The sequence below is a fragment of the Pseudonaja textilis genome, chromosome 2 (assembly GCF_049901715.1).
Source record: "Pseudonaja textilis isolate UNSWEBS1 chromosome 2, rPseTex1.2, whole genome shotgun sequence".
Classification (NCBI taxonomy): domain Eukaryota; kingdom Metazoa; phylum Chordata; class Lepidosauria; order Squamata; family Elapidae; genus Pseudonaja; species Pseudonaja textilis.
In genome coordinates this window covers 41,396,099-41,410,494 of record NC_141991.1, presented here as the reverse complement: position 1 = coordinate 41,410,494, position 14,396 = coordinate 41,396,099, and the positions used below count along the sequence as shown (strand labels likewise).

At 41.0% G+C, this 14,396-nt stretch overlaps 1 protein-coding gene across 3 annotated transcripts in view; it reads left to right on the top strand.

Moving 5' to 3' along the window:
• The first annotated feature begins 371 nt into the window (after nt 1-371).
• LOC113451300 (protein SSUH2 homolog) overlaps nt 372-14,396 on the top strand; it is a 38,936-nt gene continuing 24,911 nt past the window's right edge. The window contains exons 1-4 of one of the 3 annotated variants that reach the window (XM_087923710.1): nt 372-539; nt 1,562-1,617; nt 11,773-11,871; nt 13,078-13,156. In XM_087923710.1, coding sequence (XP_087779836.1) covers nt 514-539; nt 1,562-1,617; nt 11,773-11,871; nt 13,078-13,156 — 260 coding nt within the window. In that variant the 5' untranslated portion in view covers nt 372-513. Of the gene's footprint in view, nt 540-1,561; nt 1,618-3,132; nt 3,261-11,772; nt 11,872-13,077; nt 13,157-14,396 lie in introns of those variants that run through there. The other 2 variants (XM_087923712.1, XM_087923711.1) reach the window with 2 other exon arrangements.

Below are 14,396 nucleotides of genomic sequence, written 5' to 3'. Positions count from 1 at the left end.
AGCACCCCCAAATGTATTTAGGGCTTTGTTTTTGTTTTTTTGGCGCGCTCGAGCTCTGCAGGATGAGCGGCCAAAATGAGTGGTGGGGGTGGTGGAGAGGGAGGTGTTCTCGTTCACAAACGATTTGGGATCGAGGCTGGAGATGTTTTTGTGCCTCCAGGAGTTTGCCAAGGTAATGCAGCATATCCACCCCCACCCCGAGCGGCCGCGACATAACTCGGCAAACTCCAGGAGGCACAAAAGCATCTCCAGCCTCGATCCCCAAAACATTCATGAGCGAGAACCCTCCCTCTTCCTTCCTTCCCCCCCCACTCCTTGTTTTGGCCGCTCATCCTGCAGAGCGCGAGCCCTACAGAAACCCTTCCCTCTTGCGCGTTTTCCCTTCCGGAATCCAAACCGGGAAGTTCGCCCGACGGGCGGAAAGGCTGGGGCCAAACTTTCGAGATAAAGAGAAACGAAAGTGAAAGCCAGGAGCTTGTGGTTCGCTTCTAGCTTCAGGAGTTCTACGCAGCCATGGCCCAAGCAAACCAAGCGATCCGGTGAGAGCCTCTTACCCTCCCGCTTCCCCGGCAATACACCCCCCCCCCTCTTTAAGTATTTCAGTGACGGTCTGCAACTAGCGGGGAAAAGGTGGAGTTCGAGCGGAGCTGACTGCAGGTTGTAAACCACGCGCCATCGCTTCTCTCTTTCTGGAGACTGAGAATGCGATGTGACGAAGCCAGCCCCACCTAATCAGTCCTCAGAAACCACAGTTTACGTATCGAATCGGATTGTCCAGAATATAGATTCTCACGGTGAAAATCACAGAAACCCGGTTCGCCCAACCCGCTCGGTTGTTTATATGGGTTGATTCAAAAAGAACAAAACAAAAAACGGAACTGCCCTTTTCTTCTGAAAAGAGGAAACATAATTGACTTAGGAAACGCAGTATTTGCAGCAACTCTGGAGAACATAGAAGAAAACCTATGGCTTTCCTTTCAGCATAATTTATTTACCTTTTGTCTGTGTCCCCGTTCATTTCAAATTAACCACATGTTTTGAGACAAGAAAAACTAATGGTCACAGGAATTTAGCCTCATTTATCACAAATCGTATTTGGATAACAAAAATACAGACAACTATTAGAAAACCACAAAGAGAGTTTTCAAGATGTCTCTTTTTGTCATCTGAGTCCCAATTTATTAGGCCTAGCCTGGTTATATTTGAAAGGTTAATTGGCTATGTTTTCCTTAGTGTTAAATATTGGATGCATGAGAATGATTTCAATGTCTCAGGATACTGAAAAGGGCAGACGCTTATCCTCGGCTTTTATCTATAAAAGTTCAGCTTTGTAGTACAATGGTAAAGAAACTAGATTTGGACCAGGAAAATCGGGCTTCATGTCGCCATGTGAACCTGGAGCTGGCTGAGAGACTTTGGACAAGTTAGTCTTTTTCAGTCCAGCCTCCTGATAAGATTGTTAATGAGGATCAAGTGAAAGGCATTTTAAAGAGAGAGGAAAAAAAAGAAATAAACTAAAGCGGTGTGTGCTATGTTACATCTTCTCTTTCTCTCCTCATAGCAATACTTCAAATCATAAATATTATGGAACTATTGATCCTGCTCCGGAGACTTTTGGTATGAGAATTAAGCCATCGCTAACAGCAAGTATTCTAAATATTGCAAGTGAACCCTGCAACATAATAAATGGAGATATTATGGCCATCAACCCTGCTTAAGATAGGTTAAGTTCAATCAGATAAAAAATGATGGTGGCTGCATCAGTTGAGCTTCTGTAATTTACTCCTTTAACATGCAACCCCAGTGTATTTAGCGGGACTTCCTGTATGCTATTTAGAGCCCATGAGAACTCCAGATCAGATTGGCTAAGGTAACTGCACCTGCCTTGCTTCTAAAAATATGTTAGAGGCACATTGGATCCGAAGCCAAAAAGCAGTTTCAGGATATGCTGAATATGATCAACATCTTACAGAAGCTGGATCTTTTCCTAGCCTTGTGTGGTAATCTGCACAATCCTCAGGAAAACACGTGTCTTTAATCATCTTTAATTCAAACTTTTTTTTTTGTTTCTGAGAGCTGCTATATGGCTTCCATAGGGAGATGCTCACAGCTATGACACTCAACTTCTCAGATTCAGATTCAAAGCCCTGCAAATCCCTGCTTGTCAATTATTAGCAACAGGAAGCTTTAATACCTTCCAGGAAACAGCTGGAGTTGGCAAGCTGTGGTTCTCACCATAACCAATAACTTCAACACCATATAGACTGAAACAGATTCTAGTGGCCTTTCCCCCCTTAACAGCCAATAATCTTCCTTTCACTGCAGTAGAATAGTCCAATTTAGGCACTGCGGGAGTTTCTTCTTCAAATTATTTGGGACACAGACACTTATATTACCCATCAATAGGAAAATTGTGACATATAATACATGTATTTTCTCAAGAATTATTTTCTTGAATAGTTCCAGGATTTACCTCCATCCCTACCCCTTTCCATTTTTGACAGGATTTATCATTTCATTGCAAAATATAAATTGTGACATCTTGTGGGTTTTATGTGTGTGCGGGGTTATTGTTATTATTTTTTGGCTGAAGGAGATTTCAAAGGTTATTTAAACATAGTTTGCCACCCTTAAAACTGAAGAACTGCAGGCACAGGATTTTTGCTCTTTCTCCTCCCAGTCTACTTCTTAATGTTACCCTGTAAATTTTAAGTTGGCACATTCTGTCCACAAGTACCAGTTCTTTGGCACCAGCAGAGCGTTTTCCTTTAGCAGTTGCCTCCCCAATCTCCTTGATCCTTCTCCATCCAAACAGACATAGACAAAGCCCTTTAGCAGGTGGTGGCCAATTTTACCTGTCCCAAATGCAGACTTAGAGACACAAAGACAGCAGTTATTTGCTATAGGGCTACCTAATCTGGACCAAAAAGATCTAGGAGATGTCAAGGAAAGAGATACAGAAACCAGTGAGTCTTTTGTGCTGTGTGTTTGTTATGAGTTTTGCAGCTGGAAGCCTGCTGCTGCAGATAAGAGCTGAAACAGTTTTGATTCAAAAATGAAACTTGTTTGGGGGAAGTAACAACAGAAGGCTTCTGCTCCACGTCTAGCTCTAGCTCGGCCCCCGTATTTGTAAGCTCATTGGGAGGGTGGAGGGGGAAGAAACTAACCGGATGTAAATTCATCGGTATGCAACAAAGGACTTGGTCGGGAAGAACGAATAGCTTTGAAACGCCTGGGGAATTCAGATAACTGGCAGAAAGGTAAGCTGAATTTAAGGAGAGGAAGCCTACAAAAAGACCCCCAAAGTATGGTCTTTTGGGGGAGAGAAAGCCAGTGGGAGAGGCCCTTGTACTGGGAGAGAGGAAATGTAGTTGTAGACTTTATAGCAGCATTTCTCAACCTTAGCAATTTTAAGCTGGAGGGACTTTGATTCCTATAATTCTCCAGCCAGCAATCCTGGTTGAGAAATTCTGGGAGTGGAAGCTTAAAGTTGCTAAGGCTGGGAAACACTGTTTTACACTGATTGTCTGCTTATAGTACATTGAGCTGTAACATACAGTGTTTTTGATGAATCCATCCTCGGCCTGTGGTTGGTGTTGGGATCATTCTCCAGACAATGCTTGCAAGATTCTCCCACATCCAGCACAAATTGGACTGGACTCTTTCACAGTAGCAGATAAAAGGACACTCTTCCACTACATTCAGCAGGTGTGAATTCGAAATTCATCCCTGGAGGAAAAAACAAAGCTGACTTGTTGCAAATCATTTTTCCTCCATGTATGACTGCAGCCTAATATGCTGCAAACTGAAAACTAGAGTGTCAGGAACAATGGGGATTTGCGAAGCGGGTGTGGTTTGAATCTGCAGGAAGAAGAAGGAGGGAAGGGGTTTTTCTTTGTTGGGTGAGAGACAAAGTGCCAAGGCAGAGATCCAGAAGCAGCTCCACATAGCTTTCCATTTCCTCCACTTTCTCTGTTACTAGTCACATCTCTTCTGCCCCTTGTCTTGATGACTCTTCCTAATCCTTGACCATATCTGGGGCTGAATAAGATCAAATGAGGAAAGGAGCTGGGCTGTTCCATAGGCCCTTGCATTGGTGTCATTTTCTGGGTTGAAAAAAAGAAATCAGATCTAGAGAATTGAGAAAGATTCCTTGCTTAGTTGCTCCTTTATGGTGATGAGACCAGCAGGAAGGAAGGCTATCCTGCTGTTCCGCAAATCACAGATGGATCTGTTGCTTGCAGTTTCAGATCTTCCAGACTGGTACCTATTTGTTTGCTTCCCCGTCATGTTTTTCTTTCCCCTTCTTCCCTTCCACTGCTCTTCCTTTATTCTCTTCCCTTTTTTTCTTTACAATCCTAGCTCTTGGTTTTTCTTGTTTTGCTTTTTCTAAAACAACAACAACAACACATTGGCACAGGAATGTGAAAATCAGGTATCTGCCTTCTAACTAAAGCATTTTCAGAAAAGCTTTGGGAAGCTGCTTACATCTCATGAAAGTAGCTGCTGCCCATGAAAGCTTATGCCTTTTGATAAAATTGTTAGTTGGGAAAGTTACTACCAGACTATTTGGAACCATAGTAGACTGATGGAGCTCCCCTCCCATAATGGCTTCAGGAATAGAAGGAGATTCCTTCATCTTTGTCCCATGCTATAAAAATGACCTGGCCTTTTTTTTTAATAAAGATTTTTAATTGGCCTAATTACTACCTAATGACTTTTTGCCTTGTAATAACGAGGAACTCGTTAAGGGAATATTCATTTTATGAACAGAGTAGTGCTATGGCCTAGAGGTGAAGACGCTTACCTCCCACTTGGAAGGTTGAGAGTTCAATCCTCTGTAGCTGTTTTTCTGTATCAGGGTGCGAAGAGAAAATATCTGCTGTGAACTCCACATAGGCACCAGGAAAGGGAATGGTATCCAGCCAGTAAACGCTCAGCTCTGTCCAGTCACCCTGGTTCCACTCCAAATGAAAGAATTAAAGATTCGTGAAAAGAAAAAAATTCATTTTATGAATAGCCTCCACGGCAGCTATTTCTTTGGTCTTCTGAATTCAAAATGACGTCACTAGTCAAAAAAGATTTCCAGTACCTATCAGACAGGCTAGCTCAGAAGTAAGTCCCATTAAATTCAGTGAGCTTTCCCCCCTGAACAAGTATGGAAATAAGCTCTACAAGAGTAACTGAGCAAAAAGCTTTCTCAAAAAGAGGAAATGTGCTTCACACAGGTATGCATACTCCTTCATGGAGAGTTCTGGCCATATAAAAAAGTGATAGTAAACATATCAGAATAATGAAACAGGTTCTTTCAATAGACTGGCTAAGTTCTTCTTAGACTGCAATCCTACACAACAACAACAACAATAATAAATAGCTGCCTTTTTAATAATAAAATCACTAAGTTGTAAAAAAAAAAAATAGATTATAGCATGACTGCAAAATTAAAAGAAGTATAAAGTGGCTGGTTTTCATAACCTTCCTTTTTTGGCTTTTAATCACAGATGACTAATTTTTGGCTTGTCACTGGATTTCCTAAACTGGAGCCCAGCAATAGTCTTGGGTTGTGCAACAAAGGACTTGAGTTGCAAAATATACTGGAAGTTTTAGAACATAAAAAGTCAGGCAGGATATTCTTCATCAGAAGTAGATTAAAATTAAGAGTTCTGTAAAAAGAAATAAAAAGCATCACACGCCATTTTGACTCTCCCTTTCTGGGAAGGGCCAACTTATTCTGAGTAACATGCAAGCTGCATTTCCCTGTTAATGAGATTAGAACTGTCAGCCTTTCATATGCCTGCCTTGGCTTGTATGCCCTGCCCTACCCAAAGCAGGTCCCAACAGATATACAAAAATGCAAAGGAATTGCAAAATGCGGTGAGTGTCGATTTGTCAGGCATTTTATCCCTATTACAGGAAGTCCTAGACTTACAACGGTTCCTTGAGTTCAAAGTTATAACAGCACTGAAAAAAGGTGACTTATGACCATTTTTCACGCTTACGACCATTGCAACTGGTTCATGTTTATGACGGTTGCAGGGTCCCACAGTCATGCGCTCCCCTTGTGCAACTTTCTGACAAGCAAAGCCAATGGAAAAATCAGATTCACTTAACAACCATTTTAACAACACTTAACAACCATGTTATTACTTAACAATTGCAGTGATTCACTTAACAGCTGTGGCAAGAAAGGGGGTAAAATGGGACAAAATTCACTTAAATGTTTCACTTAGCAACATAAATTTGGGGCTCGACCATGGCCATAAGTCGAGGACTACCTGTACTCGATGGTATTCAACTTGGTCCTTGGTGGACACTGATTAACCATAAATGTTACTTTGATTAAACTGGAGTTTTTAAAGAATTCTTATACAGGTAGTACTCCACAGACGACCACAACTGAGCCCAACGTTTATGTTGCTAAGTGAGAAATTTGTGAAATGAGTTTTGCCCCATTTTATGACTTTTCTTGCCAAGGTTGTTAAGTGAATCACTGCAGTTGTTAAATTAGTAACATGGGTTGTTAAGTGAAACTAGCTTCCCCATTGACTTTGCTTGTTAGAAAAGGTCCCAAAAGGTGATCACATGATCCTGGGACACTGCAACCATGGATATATATGAATCAGTTACCAAGCATCCGAATGTAAATCACATGACCATGGGGATGCTGCAATCGCATAAGTGTGAAAAATGGTCATAACTCACTTTTTTCAGTGTTGTTGTAACCAGTTGCCTGCCCCTGTCGGAATCTAATTCTGAGGGGGAGGCCAAGCGGCTGACAGGGAGTGGGAGTGTGGCTGTGGAAGAAACTGGGGAAGGGCAGAGTCCAGCTGGGCAGAGCAGGGGAGAGGTAGAGCAAGGCAGAGGGAATTCAGAGGAAGATCCAGGCCCACCCCCTCTTCATCCTAGGGCACGCAGGGAGGAACGGAGAAGGGAACAACGTGAGTTTCGTGGCTTACAGGGAAGGAAAGGGCCCTAATTCCCTTCATTAGCTGCAGCTGGGAACACAGTGTTTAAAAAGGGAGTTTGTGCACAGCAACTTGTTGGAAGCAATTTGTGTATTATCTTGTTTTGGCTTATCTGGGTTCCTGGCATCTTCCCAACTGTGTGTGTTTTGTTGGCCTTTGAAGTCTGCAATTCCTTATCCTGCCTTGTCCAGTTAATTGCTGCAGCGTGATTTTTATTTACAGTTTATATGTACTTTGTTTTCGGACTGAATTTCCTTCACTTAAAGACTGTTCTTGGGATATGTTTTTCTCCAGCCGAAAGTAACCGGACATTGGGGGCAAAGTTGGAGTTATTAAAGGGACTTTTCTTACTTATGTGACTGTGTTGCCTTTGTGCCACACCCTGGGTCATCACACCAGTGGTGGGATTCAAACATGTTTACTACCGGTTATGTGGGCGTGGCTTGGTGGGCGTGGCTCAGGGGTGTGATTCATCTGGGGTAACAATTGGTTCATTGAGCATGAATGTGCAGAGGGTTTGCTACTGACCTCCTGCAATCTCCCTGTGTGTTAAACAGCTGATGCACGGCAATCCGTGCCACGTGAAACAGTTGAGCTTGAAAACCAGGAAATAAAGGTCAGAATAGGAGCGGGTGGGTGGGCCCAGCAGCTGATCGTTGGAGTTTGCTCACAGATGATCCTCAGAGCTACCAGTTTGGCCAAACCGGTAGAATACCACCACCGGTTGTAACTTCAAACGGGCACTAAGTGAACTGATGTAAGTTGAGTGCCTGTATTTACTGAGGATTTTACATAGAGTATAAGGCAAATATAAAAAAATGGTAAAAGATAAAGAAACAAATAGGAAGGAAGAGCAAGACAATAAAAATATCCCTAAAGTTAAGAAATATAATGACTTCCAATGTTCTCTTTGACAGATATTCACAAACCTACTATTCCCTCCCTCTTAATTCTTCCAGAAATCCCTTCAACCCTTTATTGAATTCTCATCTGTTTCAATAATTAAATCCATAAATCATCATCTCACTTTCTTCTTCTTTTAGTGAAAAGTCTATAAAAAGTTTCCAGACCTTTTTTTAAAAATACTTGTTTTCTACCTGACCAGAGTGGTCAGGTTTGCAATTTCCACTAGTTCTGACATGTTTATGATTTATTTCCTTCACTGTAAGAATTTCAGTACTCTTCCATCGTTGTGCCTATAATAAACTTGCTTCGGTTACATATACAAGCTACTTTTAATTACGTTGAAATCATTTGGGAAATGCTTTAAACTAGCTAAAGGTCATGGAACGAGTCACTTTGACATAGTGATTTAAGGAATCAAGTTTAAAACCAGGAATTCTATTCCTTCTTTAGATATGAAAGCCAGCAGGGTGACGTTCTAGGAAGAAGTAGGCAAATCACTTCCAAAAATGTTGCCAAGAAAAAAATGGCAGGGATTAGTTTAGGCAGTCCTCAGAAGTCAAGACTGACTTGAAAGCACCAAAAATTAAAATTAAAAATGAGCCGAAAAACAAACAGAAAAATCCCAAATTAAATACAAAAAGCCATGCTTCTGTTACCGGTCATAGAGCAATGGTTACCCTTTCCTTCCTAATCATCATCAATGAAAATGTCTGACTATATTCCTCTGTCTGTTTCAGGCCATGGAACCTGCTTTATTTTTAAAAAAATCCCAGAATTTCAATCCACAAAACGGCAACTGTGGTTCTTTTTTTTGTCACAGTAGAAACCCCCTCCCTCCCACACATTCCTTCCATTTGCTATGGATGCTTCTGGCTTGGTCAAATGAACTTTTTTGGTTTTGCCTTTTGTCACAGAACTCCATCGAGTTCTTGGGGAACTCTTAAGGTTCCATGGAACACAGCTTAGAAAAACCCTTTGCTAAAGCGAAAAGGAATAAAGAGTGCAAAAAATGAAAATGGAGAATCAGGGAAAGAGCTACCGTGGCACAGAATTATAATGTAGAATTAGAATGGTTAGAATGCAGTATTGCAGGCTAATTCTTGCTGGTGTCACAGATTCAATTCTCATGGGCTCAAAGCTGACTCAATCTTCCATCCTTCTGAGGTTGGTAAAACGAGGCCAATGATATTGTTGGGGGAAATACACTGACTCTGTAAACCACTTAGAGAGGGCTGTAAAGCATTGTGAAGAGGTATATAAGTCTAAGTGCCATTGCTAGTGCTTGCCAGCAGGAGAAGACCCTGTTACTGTCTGAGGAGTCTTAAGCTAATGGATAGGCAAAGGCCGGTGTACTCCAGCTTGGCTGAGTCTGGTTGATGTCCAGGAAAAGTATGATGAGGATGGTGCATGAAAAGTCATCTGAGTCCCCTGATCCGAGTCTATAAATTTTTTAAAGCAGGAGTTATGTTCATCTATACACAATGTTAACATTGATGATTTATTTATTTATTGAATGCATGTACCATTCCTTGGCGTTAGTGTTGACGCCTGACAACTGCCTAAATAAGTCCCTGCTGTTTTCTTGGTACGGTTTCTCAGAAGTGTTTGCCATTGCCTTCTTCCTAGGAGTGAGAGAGCGTGAGTGACCCAAAGTCATCCAACTGATTTTGGGCTTAAGGTGGAACTAGAATTCATGGTCTCTTGTTTCCTAGCTGGTGCCTTCACCACTATACCTAATTGGCTTACAAAATTTTCATGAAATTGCCAGAAATGTTGGCTGATTTAATACTTTATAGTCATCAAGATAAGGATGTAGAAGATGCTATCTTTGGAAGAGGGAGCATCTGCTTGTCTGGGGAAGAGGGATCACTTCACATAGTCATAGTCATTACCTTACTAGAGGCAGACCCTGCAAATAGCCCTTTCTGATCATTGTATGTTGGACTCTTCTTGTGTTCTAAATGCAGGAAAGCCTGCGTGGATTTATTGTCTTTATCTTTATCCTTGAGTAAACCAGCATCACCAGAGGGCATCTGACGTGCATTTAGACTAGATAGTAAGGAATGTGGGTCTTGCTGGTGTCATGAAGATTTCCTACTTGCATGACAGTTTGATGTTGTTTATGTATGATGTGAGAAGAATTGCAGAGACAGCAGTTCCATACAAGGTTGCCAGTTATCATAACCTTCCAGGTTCTATGCCAGGGGTCCCCAAACTTTAAGACTTGTGGAGTGTTGAAGTCCACAAGTCTTAAAGTTGCCAAGTTTGGAGACCTCTGTTCTATGCTGTTCACAAAGCTTGTAGCCTCTAATTACTAAAATAAGCAGCACTAGACCCACAGTTAGGTCATTAAAATGACTTAAGAGAAGCATTTTATTTTAATGTTAAGGTTCTGGACTTAAATTGCCTTCTTGCCATGGTTCTGGTCTTAGATAATAAATTTTACTACTATATAAAATCCTATTGTTGACTTCTAGGGTAAACAGATTCCTTATCATCCCCTGTTCTTTTACACTCCCAATATACACTGACAATCTATCTTTATTATTATCCTATAAAGAATGGGAGAAAATAGACGTAACATTCCAGCTGTAAGTAAAGTGACCTGCTAAAATATTAATATCAGTTTATCTCTTTGTATTTTATTCATTTTCTCTAAAAAGCTCTTTGTATCATTCGCTTCCCATTGAATTCTTGCATTATCCCTTTGGGGTAAGTTCGACTGAAAGATGATTATCAGTCAAAGTTCATCCTATTGGATTTTGCAGCAGAGAGAAATATGAAGTTGTATTTCTCTGTCTTATTACATTTCATTGACAGGTGATATAAATTGACTAATAATATAACCTTTTAGTATTATATAAATAGTTATCAAGAAGATTCTTTGATCCGAATCTTGGGATGTACATGCTATATTTTTTAATAAAAACAACTATTTTTTGTGCAGTTAGCTTGTACATGATTATGAAATACAAATATCATCTAGAACAGGCTGTGTTCCAGTAAAGCACTGTAAGAATAGAATACAGAATAGAATATAGAATAAAATAGAATAGAATAGAATAGAATCTTTATTGTCACTTTAAATGTACACTAATCAGCATACATTAAAACCAAATTTTGTTGCGTTCAACTATCTCATATAGTAGATTAAACTGGCTTTATGCCATTTTCTGCTGTCAGTAGTTTCAGTATCAGCCATCATAATCTGGAGTTGATTGTACTTCAGGACAAAAAAAAACACACCGGTTACAGCAGTGTTTTGGAAAGGCTTTAAGATATGTGGGCTTCAGCTCTTAGGTTTAAAGTTCATACAGTTTAAAGTTGCCAAGGAATAAAGAGTTGATTTAATGCCTGGTGTGGCATTGCTAAAAGGTTGGAAACACCCAATTTCTCACACACACACCCCCAATCTTTTGAGAGAATGTAAGGAGCAAAATGAATATTTTAAACTTTCAAATATTTTGTTCATTTTTTTCCTCTGAAAAGCCCCCCCAAAGCGGGAAAACGTAATTCAGTATTCTCGGGTTGCCATGATTGCTGAAAGGTACCTTAAGCCTTCATAAAAATGTTCTTCCAATTGAACTGATAGATCTGAAATATTGGGCTGTGGGAATCTGAGAGCTGCAAATGGGGTGCTGGGGAAACTACCTGTGACTCATTAGCCATAGATTGCCCACCTCTTGTCTTAAAGTTTTCTGAAGACAAGGTCCATATTGAGATGCATAAATTAATGGTTGTATCAAGTGACCATCTTTAGACTTTTCTCCTAGACTTTTCTTCCAATGTATGTATCATATGACTTTTGACAGAAGGAGAATATATGAGATTCTGTGTTTCATATGCTTTGTTAAATGCTTGTATGCTTATAGTATTAATGCTTCTCCATTGCATGTTTTAGGGATCACACCTCCTGTTATGACAACTGAAGTACCTTCTGCTCCTCCTGCCTTTGATGGAAACAACGTGTCTGGCTACGAAGGCACTACAGTTGGGGACAGTAAGTTTGGTGTAGAACTGGTACAAATGATGACATCTACGTGATAATATATTGAATACTAAAGTGTCACAAGGCTCTTGTGTTGATTTCATGGCAATTAAATTTGCTGCCTTAGGGGGAATTACCATATTTATCTGAAAGGAAGATTTCCCCCCCTCCAACAATTACATTGCAATTGCAATAGCACTTAGACTTGTACACCGTTTCATTGTGCTTTGAAGGCCTTTCTGGTTTATAGAGTCGGCATATTGCCCCAACAATCTGGGTTCTCATTTTACTAATCTCAAAAGGATGGAAGGCTGAGTCAACCTTGAGCTGGTCAAGATTGAACTGCTGGCTGTCAGTGGAGTTAGCCGGCAATACTGCTAACTACTTTGCCACCATTGCTCTTGTTGTTTGATCTGCAAACAGCAGATCAACTTCTATTTGTGGAGTGTGGCAAAAGTGGCAGATGGAGGTGTAGAAAAAGAGTGAATGAGAAGGGTGTGGAAACAAATAATGACAGTAACTGGCTGGAGCAGAGAGAGGAGAGGTTGCTCCCATTGCTTTGAGGGAAACACAGACAAGTTTTCTCATCCTGTCCTGCTCTTACTACTTGCAGTCACTCTGGGTAGTGAGATTGGTGGCATATAAATTTAATAAATAATCTAAAAATGCAGGTGGAGAGAGTGAAAGTCGACCATGTAAAGTCTCCCAGAGAGTGAGCACCCTCAAATCAATCATATACAGCATGTCCGTGAAAGGTATTCCCTTGCAGATTTTCATCCCCAACATGGGGGACATCGAGAGTTCAGTCCTGTTTGTGCAGGACTGAATATCTTAAGCGTACTGACTTACGTAGTGGAGAGAACCACTGAACACAGTGTGACTTACAATGGAGGAGAAAGTCATAGGTTTCCTCTTTTGCAAACAGAAGGACAAAAAAATAGAGGTCTGTTTTCTCTACCCAAATGATCCATTGGCCAGCTGCCAACCATCGCCTGTTGCTTGTATTTGGTAACAGTCTTACGTAAGTAAACAAATTACAGATTACACTGTAAACAGATGCATCCTGAGCATAGCAGGATACTTACTGGAGAATAAGAACCTTGAATTTAGGACGACTTACAATAGGATAAGCCACTCTCACTACTCCTTCGACCACTGACCATTGGCCACTGTTTAACTGGCAGCCTCTTTTCTCATCTTTACTCCCTTTTTTTACAGCAGGGAAGTATTTCCCTCCTCCACCTGATTCGCTTCCTTATTGGGAAAGTGAGCCAATGCCAGCTCAGACAAACTGGAAGTAAGTTGGATACTGTCCTTTTAAATCTTCTAAGAGTCTATTTTAATTTTGCCTTTGCATCAAACTAAGTGGTTATCTGCTGCTTATCTGGAGGAAGAGAAAAATGAAAGTGCAATAGATAACACAGGTAGCCCTTGACTTGCAACCACAATTGAGCCCAATATTTCTGTGGCTAAATGAGACAGTTGTTCAGTGAGTTTGGCCCTATTTTATGACTTTTCTTGCCACAGTTGTTAAGTGAATTACTGCAGTGGTTAAGTTAGTACCATGGTTGTTAAGTGAATCTGGCTTCCCCATTGACTTTGCTTGTCAGAAGCTCACAAAAGTTGGTCACATGACCTCAGGATGCTGCAACCATCATAAATTCGAGCCAGTTGCCAAATGTCTAAATTTAGATCAAGTGACCATGGGGATGCCACAATGGTGGTAAATGTGAAACATGGTCATAAATCACTTTTTTACATTGCCGTTGTAACTTTGAACAGTCACTAAATTAAAGGTTGTAAGTCAAGGACTATCTGTAAAGTGAAGTAGATCAAGCAGGAGATAAATGCTGTGTGATGACCCGGGGCATGACACAAAAATAACCAAGTCACAAAAATAGAATAAAGTCCCTTTAATGCCTCCAACTTGGCCCCAATGTCCAATTATCTTCAGCTGGATATCAAACTCTTAAAACAGTTTATGGAGGGAGTAAATGCAGTCCGCACCCAATGTAAAGTTAATTCGAAATAAAAACCCAACACAAACCACACTGAAGGAATTACTACGGCAGGCAAGGATGATTAATAGCAGACTTCTACCTGATAACATAGCAACCACAGTTGGAGGGAAGTCAAAAAACAAATAAGCTCCAACAAAAATAATGCACGCTATGCTTCCAGCAACTTTGCCATGCACAGTTTATCCTTTTAAACAGTCCTCCTAGCTGTAGCCATGAAGGGGATCAGGGCCCCTTCCTCCCCCGTAGACCATGCCATTCACGTTTCTCCCTTATCCATTCCTCCTTGCGTGCCCTAGGATGAAGAGGGGATGGGTCAGGGTCTTCCTCTGAATGCCCATCTGGCCTGTGCCCTTCCCCAGTTTCCTCTACAACCGGAGCCACACTCCCACTCCCTGTTAGCTGTTCCATCTTTCCCTTGGAGTCAGATTCCAACGGGGGCATGACAAGCTGCTTCTGTTGAAGGAAGGTTATGTTTCTTATAAACAGGGGTGTTAAACTCACAGGGTGCTTAAACCC